This window comes from Cervus canadensis, chromosome 11 (genome assembly GCF_019320065.1).
Source record: "Cervus canadensis isolate Bull #8, Minnesota chromosome 11, ASM1932006v1, whole genome shotgun sequence".
NCBI classification, from domain to species: Eukaryota; Metazoa; Chordata; class Mammalia; order Artiodactyla; family Cervidae; genus Cervus; species Cervus canadensis.
Genome location: NC_057396.1, coordinates 27,747,144 through 27,771,256, shown reverse-complemented (window position 1 = coordinate 27,771,256; position 24,113 = coordinate 27,747,144). Strand labels below are relative to the sequence as shown.

At 54.6% G+C, this 24,113-nt stretch overlaps 1 protein-coding gene across 1 annotated transcript; it reads right to left on the bottom strand.

Moving 5' to 3' along the window:
• Window positions 1-1,269: 1,269 nt before the first annotated feature.
• Window positions 1,270-21,402, bottom strand: OAF (out at first homolog). The gene is made up of 4 exons (XM_043481896.1): window positions 20,595-21,402; window positions 4,809-4,943; window positions 3,582-3,762; window positions 1,270-2,301 (listed from the first exon to the last, which is right to left on the bottom strand). Exons 1-4 carry the CDS (start codon window positions 20,859-20,861, stop codon window positions 2,036-2,038), a joined length of 849 nt encoding a protein of 282 aa, XP_043337831.1. The 5' UTR covers window positions 20,862-21,402; the 3' UTR covers window positions 1,270-2,035.
• Window positions 21,403-24,113: the final 2,711 nt, after the last annotated feature.

The window sequence follows — 24,113 nt, the reverse complement described above, 5'->3', positions numbered from 1 at the left end:
GAAAATTAGAGATACCAGTCAGAATAGCCATCATTTAAAAGTCTACAGATAACACACTGGAGAGGGTGTGGAGAAAAGGGAATCCTCCTACACTGCTGGTGGGAATGTAAACTGGTATAGCCATTATGGAAAACAATATGGAGTTTCTTCAAAAATCTAAAAATATAATTGCCATATGATCCAGCAATCCCATTCCTGGCCATCTATCCAGACAAAACTCTAATTTAAAAAGATACATGTACCCCTATGTTCATAGAAGCACTGTTTACAATAGCCAAGATATGGAAACAATCTAAATGTCCACCGACAGGTAAATGGGTAAAAAAAAAAAGTGGTACATATATCAGGGGAATACTAGTCAGTCATAAAAAAGAATTAAAATGCCATTTGAGCAACATGAATGAACCTAGAGATGATCATACTAAGTAAATCAGAAAGACAAATACCGTATAATATCACTTACATGCCGAATCTAAAATATAACACAAATGAACTTATCTACAAAACAGAAACAGACTCACAGACATAGAGAACAGACTTGTAGTTGCCAAGAGAGCAGGGATGGTGGGGAAGCATAGATTGGGAGTTTGGGATTAACAAATGCAAACTATTATATATGTGTGTGTGTGTGTGTGTGTGTGTGTGTGTGCAACTGAATCACTTTGCTGTACAACAGAAACCAACTCAACACTGTAAATCAATTATAGTTCAATGAGTGTGTGCTTCATTCATGTCCGACTCTTTGTGACTGCATGGACTGTAGCCTGTCAGGCTCCTCTGTCCATGGGATTCTCCAGACAAGAACACTGGAGTGGGTTGCCGTGCCCTCCTCCAGAGGATCTTCCCGACCCAGGGATTGAACCCAGGTCTCTTATGTCTCCTGCATTATTCTTTACCATTAACACCACCTGGGAAGCACTAAAATAGAAGCAAACAAACAAACAAACCTATTTCCAGGATTTGATCCCTGGAGAAGCCTGGATCAGAATTTTCATCTATCTCATGGTGTCTTTTACTGCTTACTCACCTGTGTCTGTCTCATCTTCTTAAGTGCAGAAGTTTTGTCATATCCTTTCCTAGTAATACCCATCCCCAGCTACATCCTCTCCCCACCCCCCACCCAAGACTGAGCACACAGTAGGTGCTTCAGTTGTCGTCCCTAGACAGGTTGTCCCCGAGACGGGCTCCCTAGACAGGGACATGTCTCTTGACACCAGGTGGCAGCATTGGCCAAAAATTCTCTCAGAACTCTGCATCTAGAACTGTCAGTCAAGTAAAAATTTAAAATTTTATTTCTGGTACAAATGATAAATATTTTGCATTAAAAATCTGGAATTCAAGTTTTCCTCATACTTCATGCTCCCTCCCTGTTCCAGAACCTTACAAAAATACTTCTGTTTAGAGGGAGCCAGCCGGCACCTGCTCCCTCGGCCAAGTCCAGGTTTGCAGAAAGGCACATACGGTCTGTGTCAGGGCTGGGGATGGTGGCCTCAGAGGCCAGTGGTGAGAGGAATGCGTTGAGATCCGTGGCTGGGGCTGCTCCCCCTCCGGTGCAATGATTCTCCCCCTCCTTGCTGGGCAGTGGGACGGTGCACAGGGGCCAGGTCCTTCCCAATGGTGGGGCAGGGGTTATGTGTGGGGAGGTGGGTACGACAGGCACAGACACCTTTCAGGGTCTAAACCTTTGAAGAGTTAAATAGGAGAGTCATAGGCTGTCACATTTTGGGTGCTTGAAAGTGAACACTTCGGGGAGATGAAGGAGGGGAGGCAAGCTTGGAGAACCCCCCTTCTCCCTGGGTCCCCGAGGAAGGCACAGGGCAGGAGTGGGGGCTGCCTTCATGAGTTAACCCTTGCCACACCACACCCCTTTCACAGTCACAGATGAGGGGGCCAGAGGCTCCGGGATTAGGTGATGGGAAGGAAGAGCGATAAGGCCTTGGTTGTCGGGGCTGGGGGGGCACCCCCTCTGGCGGCTCGGGGAGGGGCAGCGGGTCCCGGGCAGCTGCCCCGGGGACCACCCCTCGTCCCAGCCCGGCTACGGGTCCTCATCCCAGAGGCACAGCTGCTTCTGGGGCACGTAGAAGTCGAAGCTGTAGTTCTTCCGGCAGCTGCGGATGCCGCACTTGTAGGGCGCTGGGCGGTCGCGGCCGTGGCAGTACTTGAGCATGCAGGGGTACCAGGCCAGGCTCAGACCATAGCGGCAGACGCAGGGCTTCCCGCGGTCCCCCACCTGCCCGCAGCGAGGCAGCAACACCTGCTCCGAGGCCTTGGGGAGAGCCTCGAACACAGAGCCGTCCACACCTGGGAGAGAAGGCAGGGGTCAGGGCGGGGGCCTCCCCGCATGGCCCCTTCAGGCATCCCAGGGCCCCCAGGAGCTAAGTGTTATCATCCTTGTTTTACAGAGGAGAAAACTGGCCCAGAGAGGTTATTGGCCTGGCTGACGTCACACAGTAAGTAGGGATTCAGGACTGTCTGACTTCAAGGCATCCACTTACCCTTGCCAGTGCCACGCCACCCTACGCCTAAAGCCATTACTGTGATGGACATGATGGCACAGAGGCGTGGGGAGGAGGAGCAGGGAAGCAAGGGAAGCTTCTAAAGGAGGTGGTATCTGAGGAGGGCCAGGGAGGGAAGGGCCAGCACAAACATGCTGGGGAAGCCAGGGTAGCCAGGACACAGGGTACACTCGGGCGGGGTGCTGGGGGCACAGAGCAGTGACCGAGCCCAGGCTTGGCTCAGCGACCCCGGGAGGGACCAGCCCCTGGTCCCTGGGGGACAGCATGTGGCTTGCACCTCGGTCTGGGGTGCAGCCCACAGGGGAGGGGTGGGTGTTGTGGGGGGCACGGCCACAGCTCTGTCGGGTATTTCTTTTTTTAAATACATTCTTTTATTTATTTATTTTTTTTTATTAGTTGGAGGCTAATTTCCAAATCCAGTGGTGCTCTGGGAGGAATAGGCATTTCTCTTATGCTCAGCCAGCCAGGCAGAGGACCAGGGACCTGGCGTTAGAATGGCGACATCTCTCTGCCCTCCTTACAGAGAGGAGCCGAGGACAGGGCTGGGAAAGATGATCGGGAGATGGGCCAGGAGTGAGGTCACACAGGCCCGGAAGGCAGGGGCCACACCAGGATGGGAGGCGTTCTACAGGGCCTGGGGGAGAGACGCTGGGCCCCCAGAAGGTGTGAAGGGAAGAAGTGGAGCTGAACTCTGAGAGGCAGCAGCAGAGGTAGCCAGGTGGGAACGGGTGTTTTTGGGCCCCATCCAGACCCTGCTTCCTGCGCATGTTCACCACAGGTTTCACCTGTGTTCTCACTCAGGGCACATATGGGGCAGGGGTAGGGGTGGGGAGGGTGGAGTTGTCTGGGAATTCCCTCCTCAGGGCCTAGCAGAGTCACTGTTCTGCATGTCCCTACCTGGAATCGATCCCTTTCATTGACTCTCCTCAATAAAGAGCCACGCAGGCATCACTTCCTCCAGGAAGCCCTCCCTGACTAGTCCCAGCTGGGTGGAGAATTCCCCTATCTCATTATTGCTCCCCATCATATTTGGGATGATACAGCAGTGGGCCACACCCAGCTGACCTTGCTCCAGCCAGAACCGGACGTCTTCCTGGCGGGTGTAGATGGCATCCACAGCCTCGGCACACACGTTGCGGAGATGGGGGCTCAGCAGCGCCCCCTGGCTGAAGTTGACAGCGATGTCCATGTGCATTTGCTCTGGGCCCCGCACCTCCTCAGCCTGCCGCACTGCCCGTGGGTTTTTCTGTGTGGAAGAGAAGAGTTGTTCCCACCCGCCTCAGACAGCGCTCTGCCCACTCTTTCCCTGGTCGCTGATTGTCAGACAAGCCCAGGCTGGCTGCCTTCAGATCCTTGGGGCCACCTGCAGGGTGACAGTCAGGGGGAACCAGCCCCCCTTCAACTGGTGGAAAAACTGATACCCAGGGTACAGTCAAGCCTTTTTAGCCTGCCACTGGGCTGACCTCTGAGACCTAAGGGAGAATTCTGACATGTTGCTGGGAAGGTGGGGGTGGTGTTGGAGGTGGGCAGGGCAGGCCAGTTGTCCCAGGGTCAATGACCGCTGGGGTCCTGTACTTTCCAATATCCAGGTAACTGAGTTTCTCTGGGAAAAGCAGACAGAAGGGTGGGACTAAGGACAGGTCCTGCTGAAGAGTTTAGGGAGCTTACATGAGGCTGGGGAGAGGCCCAGGGTCGGGGAAGGGACTGGGAGCAGGCAACAGGCTGAGGGGTTCCAAAGCTGCATTGAACACTTTACATGCTCCATCCCACTTAATTCTCACCATAACCCATCTCTCAGTAAGAAAATAGGGGCTTTGAGGGACTTTTCTGGAAGGCCAGTGGTTAAGACCAAGCTTCAAATGTAGGGGGTGCAGGTTCCATCCAGGGTTGGGAAACTAAAATTCTACATGCCCTGTGGCATGGCCAAAAAAAAAGAAAATAGGGACTTGTAAGGGAGGTGACACGTTTAGAGTCACCCAGATGCTGAGTGGCAGTGCCAGAGCTGAAGGCAGATCTGACTTGCCTCCATCATAAATGGGGAGGGGCTGAGGTTGGCGGCAGGAAGAATTTGAGAGATGGGGGTTCAGTGCAGACTAGGGATCTGGGGTTATGGGATCAGGTGTGGCCTGGGGCATAATCAGGGGGTTCAGGACTAGAGGCTGAGTGTGGGCCCAGGGATTAGGTGGATCAGGGTGGGGTGGGAGATTGAGGTTGGGGTGGATGGGGTCCAGGCCAGGGCTCAGCTGCAGGGGTGCATGTGGGCTCTGGGGCAGGCCTGGGGTGGGCACTCACCTGCCGGAGCTTGGCCATGGCCTCGCTGGGAATGATCTCATTGTGGTGCAGCCGGGTAACGAAGCAGAGAGCCTGGAACTGACTCTGCCCCTTCTCCAGCTCCCCCAGAATCAAGGCCCGGAAGATCTTTACATCCTGATGGGGAAGGGCAGAAGGATGGGGGCTGGTTGGAGGGGGTGGGGACTCCTCACCAGTCCCCCCACCCCACGCAGTGCTCAGCTCAGACCCCCCCAGAAGACACAGGCATGGACACTGTCCTGCAACAGGCACCTCCCTCCTACTGTCCTGGGAATCTTTTTTTTCCCATTTAAACCCATGACTTAAAAGAAAGAACACACCCCAGATGTTCCAAAGCCTTCTGGAAAATTCACAAGAGTGAACCGCTAGAAAGCTTTCCAAAACAAGGCTGTTTAAAAAGCACAGAACTTCACCTTAAAGGAAACCACCCCTTTTGGCACCTGGTTCATTCATAGCTGATGCTTCCCCTCTGTGGCACCCCTGTGTTCCCTGATCAGGGTGAGTCAGGGCCCTTACGACCACCTGACTAGGGTGTCACAAGGGAGAGGCTGCACTTTTTACAAGCACAGATCTCAGAGTTCCTCTCGTGGACTTTCCCATTCAGTAGGTTTGGGGAGAATGCCCCCGGTGCTTCTGGTCATCCAGGCTCCTAGCCACCCGCATCTCAGATGGAGGTGGCGGGGTCAAGATGGGGTTAAGAGCAGACACGGCAACAGCTGTTGCCAACGTGCTGCGATGGCTCACCTTTCCCCTTCCCTCCCCACTTCCCCTTTCCCCATGGGGTTACTAACGGCATGACCAGCAGGCCAAGGGCTCCTTCCTGTCACTGACTCACTGTGTGAATCAGGGGGGCCAGAGAGGGGCAGAGGAAGAAGGGAGAGGGGCTGTGGGATGGGATTCCCTTTCCAAACGGGCTGCTGAAACCCTGGGCACCCTAGGTGTCCCTTGCTCTCACCCAGCTCTGTGCCTTGGCTAATGGCCCCCGATGAGACATCAGCAGGTCCCAGTCAGCAGCGGTCTAAGTGTGTGAAGATCCCCTCGGCCTGGGAGGGACCCTGGTCACACTGATGGTTCCTCCAGGAACCCTAGTGGTCCTGTACCAGCGCAGAGGATATAGAGCCTATATAGATGTGAATCCTTCAATGACCGTGCCCTGGGCTCACTCACCAAACATCCCGGTTCACTGAGCACTTCCTGCCATGTTAAATGCTCTGAGAACAGGGTCTGAGGGGCCCCCTTGGACTCCAGTGTAGGCAGTGAGGGACCCAGGGTTCCCCTCCAAGTCTGCAGTGTATTAGTGGTGTCCAGGCTCATCTCCCAGTTTCTCTAAGCCTCGTTTGTAAAGTGGGGATGATGCCACTTTTACCTGAAGGGTTGTGATGAGGACAAAACAGGCTGCTGTGAAGGGAAAGCACAGAGAACGCCCGCCCGGAGTCAAGTGCTCAGCGGCGCTGGCTAGGGCCACTGTCCCACTGCAGGTGACCAGCCAGTGCTACAGGTGATCTCAAGCGGGTCAGTGCTATCATCCCACAAATCCCCATGCCCTTTTTGTCCTTTTTATTTTTGTTTGTTTTAGAGTCTTGATGTGGACCATTTTTAAAGTCTTTATTGAACTTGTTACAATATTGCTTCAGTCTTAAGTTTTGGTTTTTGGGTCCCAAGGCATGTGGGATCTTATCTTAGCTCCCTGACCAGGGATCAAACTGGTACCCTCTGCGTTGGCAGGCAAAGTCTTAACCACTGGACCACCAGGGAAGTATCTCCCCACCACCATCCCCATGCCCTTTGGAATTCTTCTGACTCTACAAGGACTTTCCCTACTTCCCTTCACTGTAAATGGTCTCTGGAACATTGAGGGGTGGGAGTGTCCAGGGAGATTTTCCACCAAGATTGTAGAAAGGGAGACTGAGGCCCAGCTGGTGAGAAAGGTTATGTTAGGTTCCTCCTGGTCCCAGACTTGGAGGGAAGGTGAATCACAGCTCGGGTAACCTCAGCTTCCTCTCAGCAGGAAATCCGCTCTCGGGCCATGAGGCTAGGTTCTCTTTGCCCTGCCAAACCTCGGTCATCCAATCTTCCACACCCTCGGGCCGGCTGAGGGGAGACTGGAGTTGGTACATGTGTGCATTTTCCACTTGGTTTTTGCCAGGTGAGACTTGATACCAGATTTCCCCTCCTGGGGCTGAGTTAGGCGGATGTCCCTGGCAGGACCCCCAGGCAGGATCCAAAGTCTGGGTATTTTCAGCCATGACCCTTGAAGAGAATGCCTTCTGGGATATTCACAGCATCTTCTCCGATACCACAGGCACGTGCCATAGCCTGTGGTCTGTGGGCTACCCTGAGCTGGCCTCCTGGCTTGGACACCGCCCATCTACCATTAGCCAGAGAAAGTATTTGAACTTCTAGACCAGACCAGGGGATGAACGAAATCTGTCAGAATATCTTCCCTGCTTCTAGATTAAATAACAGTGTCAATGACAATAGCAAAATGCTACCAAAATGGGAATTTGACTGCGGGTGAAGCAAGGGGATGAGAATTTTTTGTTGAGATAGATTTCCTCTATGTCTCTCATTTATTTTTACAAAGGACAAAGATTTATTGAAGTTTATAACTGGAAGGGACAAGTCACTGTTACCGTGAGTCAAAAAGAATATACTGCCCCATTCAAATCTTCACAACAACAGGAGGTAGTAACTACGATTATTACTGTGTTTGGATTGGATAACTTGCTCAAGGTTATGAGACCAAGGGGAAATGCAGTCAAAATTTTTAACCCAGGCAGCCTGCCTCCAAAATCCAAATTCTCGCAACCACAATGCACAACTGCTTCTATATCAACTAATCCAATATCTTGATGCCCAGTTACAGACCAGATGGTTAGGAGTCTGCCTGCAGTGCAGGAGACTCAGGTTCGATCCCTGGGTCAAGAGGATTCCCTGGAGAAGGAGACTGCAACCCACTTCCGTATTCTTGGCTGGAGAGTTTCATGGACAGAGGAGCCTGGTGGGCTACAGTCCCTGGGGCTGCAAACAGTCAGACACGACTGAGCAACTACCACTTTCACTTTCTAAAGAAACTAAAGCTCAGGCCCAGAGAGAGAGTGTGGTCTGCCCACAGCCACACAGCCAGTGAGTAACAGAAGAGAATGCAGGGCCCTCTTCCTGCCACGTGGTCTGCGTGTCCTCTGCAGACCTGCCCCAGGACTATGGTGGCTCCCATTCAAGGTTGTGTGTGACTAACAGTCAATAGCATCTGACGCAAACATCAGGGTAAGATGACGCAGGATCACCTTTCTAATCCCTCTGCCTGTTCTGCCCAAGGCCTCTGTAAGCCCTGAATTTTCCAACCTTCTTAACCTGTATCTCCAGGAAACCAAGTTCCCTGTGCTGAGCCTGGGAGGGAGACAGCAGTCCAAGCAGCTGGATCTCTGTGGCTCCATCATCATGACCAGTGTCTCTCCTACCTTCTACTCCCCACACCTCAGACTCACTCCCAGGGCCCCCTTTCCCTCCAGCACAGAGGACAGGGCAGGGGGAGAGGGCCCCCTGCTTCAGGGAACATCTGACCAGATGCTAAGCTCCTGGGTTTCCTCCTTGCCCAAGAATCCCCTAAGATGATCCACCCAGATGTGGCCTAATGTCCAAGGCAGACGACACAGCTGGGGAAGAGCATATCGCAGGCTTTTCAGGCCCAGGTCTCAGGCTAGGACGTCCAAGATGGGCAGTTTCTAAAGGCTCCTTCTCCCATGGGCTCCTAGGAACCTCCAGCCCCCCAGGAGCAGGCCACCAGGAAGAAGAGGAGGGGACAGTTACCAGGGCTGAAACTGGGCCACACAGAGGGGATGGTCACAGAAATACGGCAAGTCCCCTATACGCACTTTGAAGTTGCGAACGTTCTAAGATGCCAACGTGCATCTGGTTCCACCAAGGAACCAGAACCTGTGCCATCAGCGTCAGGCGAGTGAGCTTGCAGCTTGCCCTCCGTCTCCTATTGCTGACGATCCTTCAGCTCCACCGTCTCCCACCTCCTCTCCCTCCTCCAGTCGGTAACTCTTCTTGCCTGTTCAGTCGATGCCAGCCCCTGTAGGCCAGCTGCTGTGCTGTACTACTGTGCTTTTCAAAGTACTATATTGTAAGATTAGAAATGTTTTATTTTCTGTGCTTTTTTAATGTATTATTTGTGTGAAAGTATAAACCCATGACAGCACAGTACTATATAGCCAACTGTGTTAGCTGGTACCCGGGCTAACCTTGATGGACTTAACGAAAGGGAACTTACTGTAGTGAGCACTTGCTGAAGTCCTTGGTGGGTGGTTTAAAGGTTCTCAGAGAGCAGGATAGTTAAGAGCAAAGGCTCTGGAGCCAGTGCTGCCTGCATTCAAACCCCGGCTTTGCTGATACACGCCATGTCATCCTGGGGGATGCACCTGACCTCTCTGTATCTTAGTTTCCACATGTGTAAAGTGAGTACAACCAACAATACCTACACCTCAAGGAATTCCTGTGAGGAAAAATGAGTGAAAGGTCTCAGAACAGCATGGGCTGGACTCAGGAAAAATGAGTGAAAGGTCTCAGAACAGAATGGGCTGGACTCCTTCAGTTTTTCTCTAGAATTGTTGCAATCCCTGGCCTAGCTCCAACTGTGATCAACTCCAGACCTGCAGAGGCAAGAAAAAAGAGCTTTCTTCCAGAGACACACCAGAGCCCCAGAGAAGTCAGGTGACTCTGCTGGAGCTTGCAGGTAATCAGCAAATCGGTGGGAGAGCGCTGACTAGCATCACAGGTGGCAGGGCCGGGCAGCGGGCAAGACCAAGGTCAAGGCCCCAGTCTCCAAGGGACTCATAGGGGAAGCTCACCTATAACTGAAGTCAGCGCCCATGATGAGGCCTAGGCTTGAGGCTTATGCAAAGTGCTATAGGATAAAGGTGGAAGTGAAAGTTGCTCAGTTGTGTCCGACTCTTTGCGACCCCATGGACTGCATGGTCCCTGGAATTCTGCTATAGGGTAAAGGATGGTTGAGGAAGTGCTCCTGTCCCTTTGGGCGTGGGGCTGGGAGGGGTGGAGGGAGGGAAGACTTCAACTAGAGCAGGGGTCCTCAACCTTTTTGGCACCAGAGACAGGTTTCGTGGAAGACAATTTCCCCATGAACCTGGTTGGGGGGCGGGAGGCAGGCATGGATGGATGGTTTGGGGATGATTCAAGCGCGTTACATTTATTGTGTGCTTTATTTCTATTGTTATATATCAGCTTCGCCTCAGATCATCAGGCACTAGATCCTGGAGGCTGAGAACCCCTGTACTAGACTGAAGGATATTTCACTGGTTCTGGACAATGAGAGGATAGGGGGCTTTCTAGCCAAGAGAGAGGCAATTACAGAAAATGTGTGTGTGTGTGCTGTGTGGTCAGCCGTGTCCGACTCTTTGTGACCCCAGGGACTGTAGCCCACCAGGCTCCTCTGTCCATGGGATTTCCCAGGCAAGAATACTGCAGTGGGTTGCCATTTCCTACTCCAGGGGCTCGTCATGACCCAGGGATCGAACCCACGTCTCTTGCACCTCCTGCATTGGCAGGCAACTTCTTTACCATGAGCGCCATCTGGGAAGCCCCATTACAGAAGATGGGGAGGTACATAAGGCATCTTAATGCCCCCACCCATCCATCTTGTCACACTACTGTCTTATGGTCTGCCTAATGCCCTTCCAAGGCTTCTTTTGTCCTCACCATAAAGTATACCCCCGAGAGGCTGGCATCCACACCTTTGCTGACAGTTCTGAGCACTGAACCAAAGAGACGGCAGTTTCCAGAATAAGCGAGGCCATGTGCCTTTCTATGAGTTGATGCCTGTCGGGGATACCCTGTCCCATCCTGCCCAGCATCCCTCAGGACTCAGTTCACATGCATCCATCACCCCCAGCAACCTTCCAGCAGAGTTGGCCAGGTCCAATTCCTACCTTCCTCCCACTGTGTCTGGAATGACCTCTTTCCTTGTCTTTCCTTCCAGACTCAACTCCTTGAGGCTGGGATGGTATATTATTTGCAGTGTATCCCCACCCACTAGAACACAACAGGTGCTCAATACATATCTGGAAATGAATAAATGAAGGATGGACTGAACAAACAAGAGCAGGCCAGGGTCCTAAGGAAAGTGATGGGAGTACAGGAAGGGGAGGGAGGGGAGGGCAGTGAGAGTGGAAGGAAGAGGCTGGTGGGAGGGCAGGGACAGGGTCTGCGAGCCCAGTCAAAGAGTCTGAGCTTCATCTCGCAGACCACTGGAAGTCATCACTGGATTTTCAGCCTGGGGGTAGCATGCATGAATCTCTGGCTTAGAGCTGAATCAGAAACTTGAGCTGTGCTAGGCCAGCGTGCATCTTAGTCCTTAGTGCTCGTGTGGTGCCTTCTGCCTGGGCAACAAGTCCCCCAGGCCCTCCACACTGTGCCCCTGGCTCAGGACAGCGGCTCCGCCTTATCTGTGCAGTGTCCTCAGTCTGACACAAAGCTGAGCGAAGGCACCCATGCTCTGGGGCCTCCATGGAAACCTCCTGCCCCCTACAAGAAGAGGGCTCTTCTTGGGCTTCCTTGTACCTGGGCTCCTGCAGACTGGCAGTCCTGCAGCTGCAATTTTGGCTTCTAGAAGGTTCAGGGGAGCTTTTTCATGCTCCAGTGAGGTTCCAGCAGGGGATGTGACCCTCAAGGTCACACAGCTGCAGGGCCAGGCCCAGGCGCCCAGATCTCCTGACTCAACCCAGTGATCTTTCTGCACTTCCCAGCTCCCCACTGAGCACTCTCCCAGATATTCTATTCTTCTCTGCATCCACTCCCTGCCCGAGACCCTCTGTATCTCACTGGGAGAAGGCTGTTCTGGGAAAAGCAGGGGGCAGCCCTCTGCACTTATAAGAGCAGACAGCCCGTGCCAGGCCCCTGCTGCTGCCTTCCGGGGGAGAGGCTCCAGGGAAAGCTCTGTGTTGGGGACAGGAGGCGACCCCGAAGACAGAGCCTACGGGAGCGCCGATGACCCTGGTGCTGTCACATGAGTCCAACTGCCAGCTTCCAGAATGAAAGGGGGAAACAAACCTCTCTTGTTTTGACTGCTGTGGGGTTTTATGTTACAGCCAAGTCGAATCGTAACTGTACACACAGACAGACACCTGCTTGCTCCATTCAGAGGCCACGTGGCCATAATCTTTCACCCAGAGGTGCCGATTCTCGAACGATCTCCCACGCTTCACCCAGCGGCACTCAGACCCCCCATGCCCCTCCTGCTGGGACCCATACTTCCGCTCGGCCGTGGGCCCCTCCTCTCTCGCACCACTGCCCCTAGGAGCACGTTTCCTCCCTTGTGGCCTCTCCCAGGAGTCTCCATGTCACCCCCTTTCTCTTGATCACCCACAACATCCCTCGCATGTAGTCACACATGCCCATCTTCTCCCAGCAGGCTCTCCACACCCTTCTCCCGCCCTCCCTTCTCCCCCCAAAGTCTCTCTCTCTTTCCTCTCTCTCTCACACACACACACACACACACACACACAGCATCTTCCACGCCTTCTCACACACCAGCCTCTGCACCTACCGCACACAGGCTGTTACACTCACCTACCTCCAGGCACTCACAGCCGCCTCTCTGACAAGCATCCTCTCCCAGTTCCCCTCCTCAGCCTAGCCTGGCCAACCCCTCCCCGCCCCCGCCCTCCTTCCCACCACCAGCTCCCAGCTCCCCCTGACTCTGAGCGCCCTTCCTCAGCCCCCTTTTCCAGAAAGCCCGCCGTGGGGAGGTACGGGGAGGCTCTCCCGGAGGCTCCCCCATCTCAGACCTCGCTGCCCACCCAGCCCTGGACCACGGGGGAACTGAAAATGAAGAGGGCCAGATGGTGGAGCTGCTGTGCTGCGCTGGGCTGCTCAGTCGTGTCCAGCTCTTTGCTACCTACCCCGTGGACTGTAGCCCGTCAGGCTCCTCTGTCCGTGGGGATTTTCCAGGCAAGAATACTGGAGTGGGTTGCCATGCCCTCCTCCAGGAGAATCTTCCCAATGCAGGGATCGAACCCAGGTCTTCCACATTGCAGGCAGATTCTTTATCATCTGAGCCACCAAGGAAGTCCAAGAATACTGGAGTGGGTAGCCTATTCCTTCTCCAGGGAAACTTCTCCACCCAGAAATCAAACCGGGGACTCCTGCATTGCAGGTAGATTCTTCACCAGCTAACCTACCGGGAAAGCCCAAGAATACTGGAGTGGGTAGCCTATCCCTTTTCCAGGGGTACTTTTCCTCCCAGGAATCAAACCAGGGACTCCTGCATTGCAGGTAGATTCTTTACCAGCCAAGCTACCAGGAAAGCCCATGGTGGAACTGACCTTCCCTCAAAAGCCCTCTCCCAGCCCACCTCTGGGCCAGCGTGGTTACACAGCCCAGGCTGGAGGCTATGCTCCAGGTCCCCGCCGAGCACCTGCTCTTCTCTCCCTCGGACAGCTCACACTGTGTCCCGGGAGCTTCCTCTGCCATCTTGGTCTCCTTCCCGTCACACCAGAGTATGAGGTTTTGAGGCCCATCCTGAGCCAACCCAAATATTTACTGCTCGGCTCCTGGCTGGAGCTGCTTTATAGCTAGAGAGGGGCTGGCTTCCCTGTGCTGGGGAGGTGAAAGGTCAGCCTGGAGGGGCAGCCAGGGAGCAGGGCCCTCCTCACCCCGCACGGCCGCCCCAGGAGCACCTGGGCTGCTCTGGCCGGACCCCTGGAGAGGCACAGAGGTGAACGGAATCAACCCAAAGCCAAGCCAAGCACACTCCCCAGCTGGTGCCTGGGGAGGCAGGCTGCCCTGTTATGAGATGCCTGCAGACCCCAAGGGCTACGCCTAGACAGAAACTTCTTGTTACAGGTCATCCGTGCAACCACCCGCTGGGGGCAGTGCCCCCTGCCCTCCCCCAGGCCCCCAGCACTCCGTCAGCCAAATCCCAAAGGTCACCACTGTCCCAACTGCTCCAGGAACAATGTGCGGCTTTATGTGGATCAGCTGCACCCCAATGTCCCGCTGACTCAGGGCTCCTGAGATGAGGCTCCACGCTTCCCACTCACTTGCATTCCCAGCCCCAGCGCCTCCCTCCCTGGCCCCTAGCTCTTCATCGGAATCTCCCCCGACCCGCCGAGGGGGGCCGGCCACTTCAACACTTGCCAACTGAAAGGATGGGAGTCCTAGCGATGCCTGGGTCCCCAGAACAGGAACAATCTGCGTGGCTGTGTCAGGAAGGAGGGCTGGGGCCCTGGCTGGAACAACTAGGACTCTTCTCACCTGCCTCCGCTGGCCTCTGCTTTGCTGAGGCCTCTTACTCCTGACAACATGCCTCCAAGCCATCATATCGTATGAGTGTTGTGTCTGAGCCTGGGGCTCAGAGAGGTTAAGTGACTTGTCAAGCCACACGGCTGGTCAAAGGCAGAAAAAGGTACAGTGAGCGCTCAGGAGAATCTGTGAGCTATTTAAATAATGGTGCCCTCATGCCCATGGTCTCTCCAGGAGCCACGAGGGGAGAGGAAAGAGGAACATCCCAGGCTCAGTGAAGAGGTCAAAACTCAAAATTCGTGGTGGGGGATGTGGTGAGCTTGGCGGAAGGGGTCCAGTCCAAGTCTATAAGCCGGAAAGTTTCTCCGTAGATGTGTCCCTCTGCACCGAGGCTTTTTTCAGCCTCCTTCTTCCTCTCCCCTCCCCTGTTCAGCTTTCTTCAGCCTCTGGGAAGGGGCCCATTTATATGTCACAGCAAGCACAGGCAGTCAGAACACAGTGGAAGAATCCCTGGGTCCCCATCCTGGATCGTTAGCTACTGATCTTGTCCAAGTCACTACACAGGCATGAGCCTCAGTTTGCACATCTGCGAAATGGATGCAATACCCACCATACGATGTAGTGGTGAGGATCAAATGAGGCCAGGTGTGTGAATGCCACCGTCAGTGTGTGATCTGAGTGACCACTCAGTGTGTGAGACCCGGACAGCTGCGATTCTTACCTCAGAGCTGGCCTCTGTCTCACCGGCACCACCTCTGTGACCCTTGGGAAGCCTCACGGGAAGACCCTCACTTCCGTTTCTCCCCCATCATAACAGAAAGTCACTGACTTGTCCCAGGTGGCAGTCCTCATGGCGCAACCCGGGATCCTCTGCCAGGACTCCACCTGAACACAGGCTTTCAGGGAGTGGGAGGTGCAGGCCAGGCTACCGTGGGGCAGGGCTGCTGATCCCTAACACAGAGGGGGCTTCCTCAGACATGGCAGAGGGACTGCTGTCAGAACCCGGCCCCACAGGCACAAGCCGGGTGGTTCTGATGACTTCTCATGAACTCCTGTGGGGAAATGCCCTGGACACCACAAAGCTCTGGGTCTCTGCTGAAAGCACCTCTACCGTATTCTGTTCCCCAAAAGACACCCTCTCCATCACATGTCTCCACTACAGATCACCAAACTGCAGGGACCCAACATAAGCTGGGTAGGTGGACACTGCACCCTCAGAGCCTGTCCTGTCTGACATCCCTGTGATGTGATATCCTATTAGAATAAACAGCCGCAGGCATCAGTCTGGCTATTTGCACATTCCCTATCTTTGCTGACTCTCTCACAGCCTGCAGCCACTCCCCCTACCCAGACGGGGAGCCCCCCAAGGCACAGATGACTGTGCTCTCTGGACTGCTCCTCCCTCTGACCCCACCCCCCAGGGCATGGGTGCCGAGGGCATGGGTCCCTTGGAGTGACCTCGAGCTGACTGGCCCTGTTATATGGACCCCCTTATCTTGGCTCTGGGTTTCCTTGGTGGCTCAAACAGGAAAGAATCTGTCTGCAATTCGGGAGACCCAGGCGCAGTCCCTGGGTTGGGAAGATCCCCTGGAGAAAGGCATGGCAACCCACTCCAGTTTTCTTGCCTGGGGAATTCCAGGGACAGAGGAACCTGGTGGGCTACAGTCCACGGGGTCGCAGAGAGTCGGACATGACTGAGCAACTAACACACACACACACACCCCCCTTGGCTGCAGCATGGCCCCTCTTGACCCCCACCCTCCACACATTTGGAGTCTTGGGCTCCTTCCTCCCTGCTCCCGTTGCAGCCATGATTCACCGCCACCCCCACCCGCCCTTTGTAGCTGCCCAGGACTTTCTCTTATCTTTCAGTCCCACCCTCCCCGTCCCGTCAGCACCAAACCACACCACTTGAACATGACTCATCCCCCTCCCCCAGCTTCTGGACATTCAGACTGGGGTGAGAGAGACTCAGAGGGGAAGGAGAACTTGGATGGGGAGAGCAACCTGGGGGAAGGGGACTGAGACGGCGGTCAGAGCAAAAGCCAGGCTGGACAGTAGGGATGGTGACATGCCCAGTGAGCCTGTACATTTGGGTATGATTACACGCATAGGCTTTGGGTTATAAAGAAGAGCACTGCCTACTGAGAGCGTATGATGAATCAGCAGTCTTGTGCTGAGGGCACAGAGAAGGAGGCCTCGGGTCTACATGCTGATTAAACACATTAGGGTTACTGTGGATAGAACGACAGGTTTCAACTAAATGACTGAGTTGGGGCTTGACCTTCATTTCACAGCCTAACCCTGTGCCTCCTCCAAGTCCCTCTGTCCCTGGAGCAACTCTGCCAGGGCTTCCCAAATGTTGCTGCTCATTGGAATCACCAGGGGCTCTTTAAAAACCCTGCTGTCTGGTACCCACCCTCAGACATTTGGACTTAATTGGTCTGGAGTGCAGCTGAGGCCTGGGTTTTCTAGAGCTCCCCAGGCGATTCAAATGTGCAGCAAAGTTTGGGAGCCACCGAGCTGCAGCATGGTTTTTGAAAGCTGAGCCCTGACCTGATGGTCAGCAGCCTGTGGGCAGGGCTTACAGTCACGCACGATGGCGATGTGGTAGCTTCGGGGGCCTTGCAGAGTGTGTGATCCTTGCCCGGGCTCCGTGTCCTATAGTGGGCTGATCACTGTGACAGCTTTACTGGCTTCAGGTCCAGCACGGCAGTGTGGGGAGGGCCAGGCGGTGCTGGAGCCCTGTCTCCTGGCAGAGGCAGAGGGTGGGAGGGGCGTGGAGAAGGGGCTGGGACAGGGGTGCGACCGGCTGGAGGAGGGCTATATTGCATCTAGCACAAGGGGCCTCACTGCTGCCCTGGGTAGCAGGACACGACTGGGTGACTGCTCCCTGCAGAGGGGCTGGCCAGCAATTCTGGAGTATGACGGTTAACTTCCCATGTGCATTTCATTGGGCTGAGAGATGCCCACAGAGCTGATAAAACATCTTTTCTGGGTGTGTCCAGTTAGCGTGTCTTGGGAAGATATTAGCATTTGAAACAGAAGCCTGAGTAGAAGGTGGCCCTCGCCAGAGCGGGTGGGCATCATCCAATCCATTCAGGGCATGACAAGAACAAAAAGGGTGGAGAACAGCAAATTTGCTCTCTCTGCAGTGAGCCGGACATCCATCTTCTCCCACCCTTAGACGTCAAAGCTCCTCGTTCTCCGGCCTCTGCACTCACACTGGAATGACACAGGCCTTCCCGGACCTCCAGCTGACAGACCACAGACTTCTCCGCCTCCATAATCCTGTGAGCCAACAGCCCCTTAAATAAAATCTCTTCCACAGCTCTGTGGTGGTGGTTTAGTCACTAAGTCGTATCTGACTCTTTTGCGACCACAGTGGACTGTAGCCCACCAGGCTCCTCTGTCCAAGGGATTTCCCAGGCAAGAATAAATTGGAGTGGGTTGGCATTTCCTTCTCGCAGGGAGATCTTCCCCACCCAGGGATCCAACCCGTGTCTCCTGCTCGGCAGGCCGATTCTTTACCACTGAGCCACCTGGGTGTATTTCCCTCCTATTATTTCTGTTCTTCGGGCCTGGGTGTATTTCTCTTCTATTATTTCTGTTCTGCGGGGGAATTCTAACACATGGAGCTTCAGAGAGAAGGTTCTGATGAGGGACTAAGGCTCTTCCAGGCTCAGTGCTGTCTTTCCGTGTGACTTTGGGTCTGTTGTTCAACACCGTTGCACCTGAGCTTAGCAGAGGGTCCCTGCTGAGATGTGATGTGAGCCAGTGATAATTACGAAAGTCAGTGGCTTCTATTTCTGGAGCACTGGGTACGGCAGATGATACACAATGAGTATTTCATATACGTGGCTCAGTTTAGTTCTCACAACGACCATGGAAACAGTACCATTATCATCCCCATTTTACAGATGAAAAAATGAAGACTTGGAGAGATCAAGTAGCTTGCCCAGGGTTAAATTACGTCTGTCTCCTTTCAGTTTGGACTGTTTCCCAAAGGTGACAAAATGGCCAGTGTTACTATCCCTAAATGAACTAGGGACTGTTCCCAAACCATTTGGTACATGGAATAAAAGAAATACCAGGTCCAGGACTTTCTCCTACAAGAAAAGTCATTACTTCTAGATAGAAGCTTCTCTTGGAAATCTGCCAGAGACCTTGAGGACTGGGCAAGCAATAAGAGAGGTGACCCACCCCAGAAAGATCACTTATAAAAGCTGCTCTGGCCAATGCAGACCATGGACTAGGGTGGAGATAAAGGCTATTCCACTCCACTCCCAGCCTTCCCCAACTCCACCCCACCCCAGGCCAGCTGAGAAATCCAGAGTAGGAAGGGGCCTTGGAAAGCTGGTTCCCTTAGGTGATTTCCATTCCCAATTCCCTCCCTTGCTGATGAAACTGGAGATGCCAGAGGGCGGGTGTGAAACGCCAGCTTCTGGGTCAGAGGTTACCCTGAAAAGCAGTCTTTGGAAACCTGGGTGGAGGTTTGAACTGCTGTGGAGAGCTTTGAACTGCTACGGGGATTAAAATGAGGCTCTTACAATCAGCTCCAAATGGATTCTCTAACTGGGCAGTTGGCCCCTCACTCTACCCTCAGCCCCAATCCCCAGGCCTGCACCCCACTGCCACTGGCCTCTCCCCTAGCCTTGCCCTCAGGATAGAGCAATAAAACCTTCCAAGCTGCAGCTAGAGGCTATAAAAGCTGAGCCCTACTCGTTGGCTCTCTGACCGGTGTCCTACCCACAGTCTTGGCTGCTGGAGTGGTCCCAGGAATGGGGAAGTCTCTCGAGGGTTCCAGCACCGCCAAAGAACAATGGGCAGTGGGGCAGGAAGGTGGGAGACTCCTGGGCTGGCCTGAGGCTCACTCTCAAGGACAAAGGGCTTCAGTGGAAGGTTGGAGGGGACGCTTAGACTCCTATTTCCCCTATTTGGGTTTTCCAGGAAAAGAACAGACTTGACAAAATTCCCCTGGAGTTTAAGTGGGGAGGCAGGAGGTGTTCCGGCCCTGTCAGCTTTCCTCTCTCCACACACACACACTCACCTGCCCCTGCCTGAACTTAGAACCTAGCTTAGGCCTGCTGAGTAAGGAAGGGATCGCACATTCCTCCCAAACGCAACACTCAAGCACCCCTACCCCCACCCCACCACCCTCAACAGGTCTCCCTGCATCCCTGGTCAGTCACAGCCCAATAGTCTAGGGACAGATCAGCCGTCAAGCCCCACCTCCACCGTCCGTGGGATCACTGGCCCCCAACCTGGTATACCATCTACGGCAATGTGGCTGGGTCCCTAGGTGAATCTGCAAACTCTGCCCTAACTCCTCTCAAGCTCTGGTCTCCAAGAAGAAGGAGAGACAGGCGGTTCAGATAGCTGCCCCAGAGCCCTGGGCTTCCCCCACTGCTGGCTGTCTCATCGGCCTTCCCTCTCCCCTTCCCCAGAGCCTCCCAGGGCCTCTTTCTACAGGAGAGGGAAGTGGGGAGCACTCTTCAGTTGATCAGGAGACTCCCTTGAGTACCACACCTCACCCACCTTCTTTCCCGCCAGGGTTCCTGCCCCTGGGTCACCGTTACTCGCTGCCCTTCCAGGCCCGCTTCCTGATAACCCGGAGTACCTCCATTCTCTACCCCACCTCGCAATCCAGGGGGCCAGGCCCACCTACTTGCTCCCTTCACCATATACACACACACACACACACACACCCCGAGGGGAGGCTGGTCTTTACCCCCTTCCCCAGAATCTGAGCCAGAACTGAGGGTTGGTCAGCCCTTCTGCCAAGCAGGATAAGAGGTGGCACCTCTCCCAGAGCCTGGGGACCTCACCCGGGCCCTCTCCCCAGGTCCTCCACTGCAAGTTCCCCAGATTTTCATTCCAAAGAGAAGAGGTGGCTTCTCCTTGGCCTGAGGGGCACATGGGACACATAGGTCCGCCCAGGAACCCCCTTCCCCAGCCCAGGGAAGTGAAACAAGGAGAGGTGGTACATGGACTCCACGATGTCAGGGCTGGGAGAGCTGGCATCACCCTCTTGTGCCTGTACAGAGGCGTGAAAGGAGGCCTGGAGAAGGAAACGGACTTGTCCTAGGTCACAGAGAGAACCCAGGACCTCTGGTGCCTGGCCCAGGACTTTTTCCTGGTAGAGTCTGAGGGACTTACTGCAGAGAGGGAGACGGGGTTAGTAACAATGACTCTAGTAGGGTCAGCACCTGCAGGGCGCTGGGAGACCTGGAAGAGGAAGTGCGGAGCTAGCTGGTCAGGGGACTGGGCGCTCAGAGTGAAAAGGTGAAAGGCTGCAAGGGAGAGTCTGAAGGGCAGCTCCTGGGGAAGAATGATGGGCGCTGGGGAGCAGGGCAAAGAGGTGTGGAGAAGAGCCCGTGTGACCTTGGCTAAGTCGCGTCCCTGTCCCTCTCTGGGCCCAGTCCTCAGGCCAGCAGACGGGACCCCCTCAGGCACGCAGATTCCGCCGCCCCCCGCCCCGCCGCCGGGCAAGCGACGGTGCCTCACCTTCTTAAAGTCGGCGGTGAAGGAGACGAGAGTGCCGTCGGGCTTGCGCAGCTCCAGGCTGATGCTGTCGGCGTCGCTGTCCGCCTGCAGGCTCTCCTCGGTCACCTGGCCGTCAGGCAGCCGCACCCGCACCCGCAGCTCCGACGGCGCGCCAGCTCCAGTCCCCGCGCCCACGCCGCGCGGCGCCCCCAGCAGCGGCACGAGCAGCGGCAGGAGCAGCAGCGCGGGGGACGCCCGGGGGACCCCGCGGCGGCCGGGCGGGCGCATCCCTGGGAGCCGCCGCCGCCCTCGCGGTCCCGGCGCGCCGCGAGCGGGCGGGGAGCTGCGGGGCCAAACTTCGCCCGAACTTGGAGGCTAGTTCACGGCGCGGGGGCGCGGGGGCGCGGCTCCCCCTGGGGCTGGGGGCTCAGCCGCGGGGCGCCAGCGACTTGGCGCCGAGGCACGTGGGCTGCGCTCCGCCGCGCGCCCCGCGGCGGCTCCGAGGCGGACGCCGGGCTCCCGGGGCCCGTCCGCCTCCCAGTCCCAGCGCGGCGCCTCCCGCGGCCCCCGACTCCGGAGCTCCGAGACTCTGTTTTGCACTTTTCATTCAATCCCACCCCCCGTCACTTCCTTCAGAAAACAGAAACCACCAGGACCTGCCTTAAAGAGACCGCGCACCTCTCGGCCCTTAAAGGGCCCGCGGCGGCTCTCCCGGCGCTTGGCGGCGGCCGGGGCCGGGGGCGGGGCGGCCGGGGCGGACCGGCGCGCGGCGGCCTGGTGGGAACTGGGTTTCTCAACCGCGCTCCCTCCCCGTCGCGCCCCGGCAGCGACCGGGCTGGCCCGGGAGTTGACTCTCCTGGCAGATCCCTTCCTCCCAGCAGGGGCGGGACGGGTGACTCTTCCCCCGCACCGCCCCCCGCCCCCCCGTCCTTCTTTTTTGGCTCGTTCTTGTGCCACGTGGATGAAAGAATCGGGCTTGGTGTTTTAGGGGTTTTGTTTGGTCTTTTCAGTTTCTCTGACGCGGCGAATTTCTACACTGTTTCTGCGAAATCGGACCTCACCTCGCGTTCAGACTTTTTACTGCCATAGATCTGGAGAGAGGGGCTGAGGTTCTGCTGGCGTTGACGTCTGTCAGGTGTGAAATCTTGATCAGTCAGGCCGCCTCTCTGGACATGGCCCTTGAAGTGCCCGCATTCTCTGAGCCCCTGCGCAGGTTCTTTTCGGTCTGCTCGCCCTTACTTTCCCCATTCACGACTTCTCCCCAGTCCTGCCCACCTCTCCAGACCCCTGTTCTCTCTCCCACCAATAGGCTGAGCAAATTCAGGATAACAGTAGATTGCAGATCATTCTGGAGGATGTCCAGGGACTCGAGATGCGCTTGACCATCAGAGACTCTCCCACAAGCGCACAGAAATGGGGTCCCTTGTCATGCACTCCAACAGTGAACTGGGTGAAGGCAGGAGGGATGTGGATTCCTGCTTCCTCTGATTAGCTGTGTGCTTTGGAAGCATTTAAAAAGTTCTTTGGGCCTAAGTGTCCCCAGGGTATAGTGGGTGTTGCTGAGACCTACAAAGTCCTGCCAGTTCCAGAAGAGAAAACGCCAGGGGGATGTCCAGAACCTATTGTTCCTTGATGTTCACTTCACTTCTCTTTATTCTGTGTTCCCCTAATCTTTCCCAGATCTTGATCACAGATGTTGAATACCCTTCTCTTCAGCCTTCTTCCCATCTAGGTTTTCCCCAGCACAGGTTAGTAATGATGACAGCAGGTACCCAAGCACCCAGGGACCATGAGGGTGCCAGCAGAGTTAGATGCCTTGAACTGCAGGGGGTGCCCAGAACCACTTCCTTACTACTAGCCCAGAGCTCTTCTTACTACTGAAGTCATGAAATGGAAAGATGCTTGCTCCCTGGAAGAAAAGCTGTAACCAACTTAGATAGCATGTTAGAAAGTAGAGGCATTACTTTGCTGACAAAGGTCCATCTAGTCAAAGTTATGTTTTTTTCCAGTACTCATGTATGAATGGGCGAGTTGGACCATAAAGAAAGCTGAGCGCCGAAGAATTGATGCTTTTGAACTCTGATGCTGGAGAAGACTCTTGAGAGTCCCTTGGACTGCAAGAAGATCCAACCAGTCCATCCTAAAGGAAATCAGTCCTGAATATTCATTGGAAGGACTGATGCTGAAGCTGAAACTCCAAGTTACTTTGGCCACCTGATGCGAAGAACTGACTCATTGGAAAAGACCCTGATGCTGGGAAAGATTGAAGGCAGGAGGAGAAGGGGATGACAGAGGTTGAGTTGGCTGGATGGCGTCATTGACTCTATGGACATGAGTTTGAGCAAGCTCTGGGAGTTGGTGATGGACAGGGAAACCTGGCATGCTGCAGTTCATGGGGTTGCAAAGAGTTGGACACGACTGAGCGTCTGAACTGAACTTCTTACTTCACTTTGCTACCTAAATTTAAGACTGAAAGGGATTCAAAAGATTATCTAACTGGATGTTTTTCAAAATTGTTTTATCAAAAGAATCACCTAGGTGCCTATTAAAAACACAGATACCTGGATCCCTAAATCTAGTCAACCTGACTTCTTAGGAAAAAGAACTGAAAATCTGCATTTTTAACAAATGCCCAGTGATGCTTGATCTCAGGGGTTGATAGCTGATAACCTGACAGAGGGTTAAGCTTAGCAGATCTAAAACAAACAGCATCTTTCCTGGGGAAACATCCTGGTCCCTAAGGAGTTTATCTTCCCATTAGGGAGATAAGGCGGGCTGTCAAGAGAACAGTGGATTAGCACAGAATGCCCCCCGAGGGCCTCCCACCCTGAGCTGGCAGGGCTGGAGGGATGCCCAGGGTCTCAAAACTGGCCTCCTGCCTGACAGGACACTCATCTCAATCCAGCCTTAGAATTAGGTCTTCCCACATGAGTCATTAGGGCCTCACCCACATTTCCTAACTTCCTGTTTCAGGTCCTGTCCCCCATCCATCATCAGGCTCTGCCCCCAGCCATATTCCCAGGCCCCTTCCTCTTCACCCCAACGAGATCCCGGAAGAAGTAAGCAAAGAAGCCCTGTGTGTCTGGTTTCTTTTCTAGGTTTTTAAGACTGTCCTTTGCTGTTTGTGTTCAGTCACTAAGTTGTGTCCAACTCTTTGCGACCCCATGAACTGCAGCACGCCAGGTTCCTCTGTCCTTCACTATCTCCCGGAGTTTGCTCAAACTCATGTCCATTGAGTCGGTGATGCTACCTAACCATCTCATCCTTTGCCACCCCCTTCTCCTTTTGCCCTCAGTCTTTCCCAGCATCAGGGTCTTCTCCAGTGAGCTGGCTCTTTGAATCAGGTGGCCAAAGTATTGGAGCTTCAGCTTCAGAGTTAGTCCTTCCAATGAATATTTAGGGTTGATTTCCTTTAGGATTGACTGGTTTGATCTCCTTGCTGTCCAAGGGGCTCCCGAGAGTCTTTCCCAGCACCACTATTCAAAAGAACCTATTGTCACTATTCGAATTATGGGTTTCGAAGCAATGATAGAAACCTCA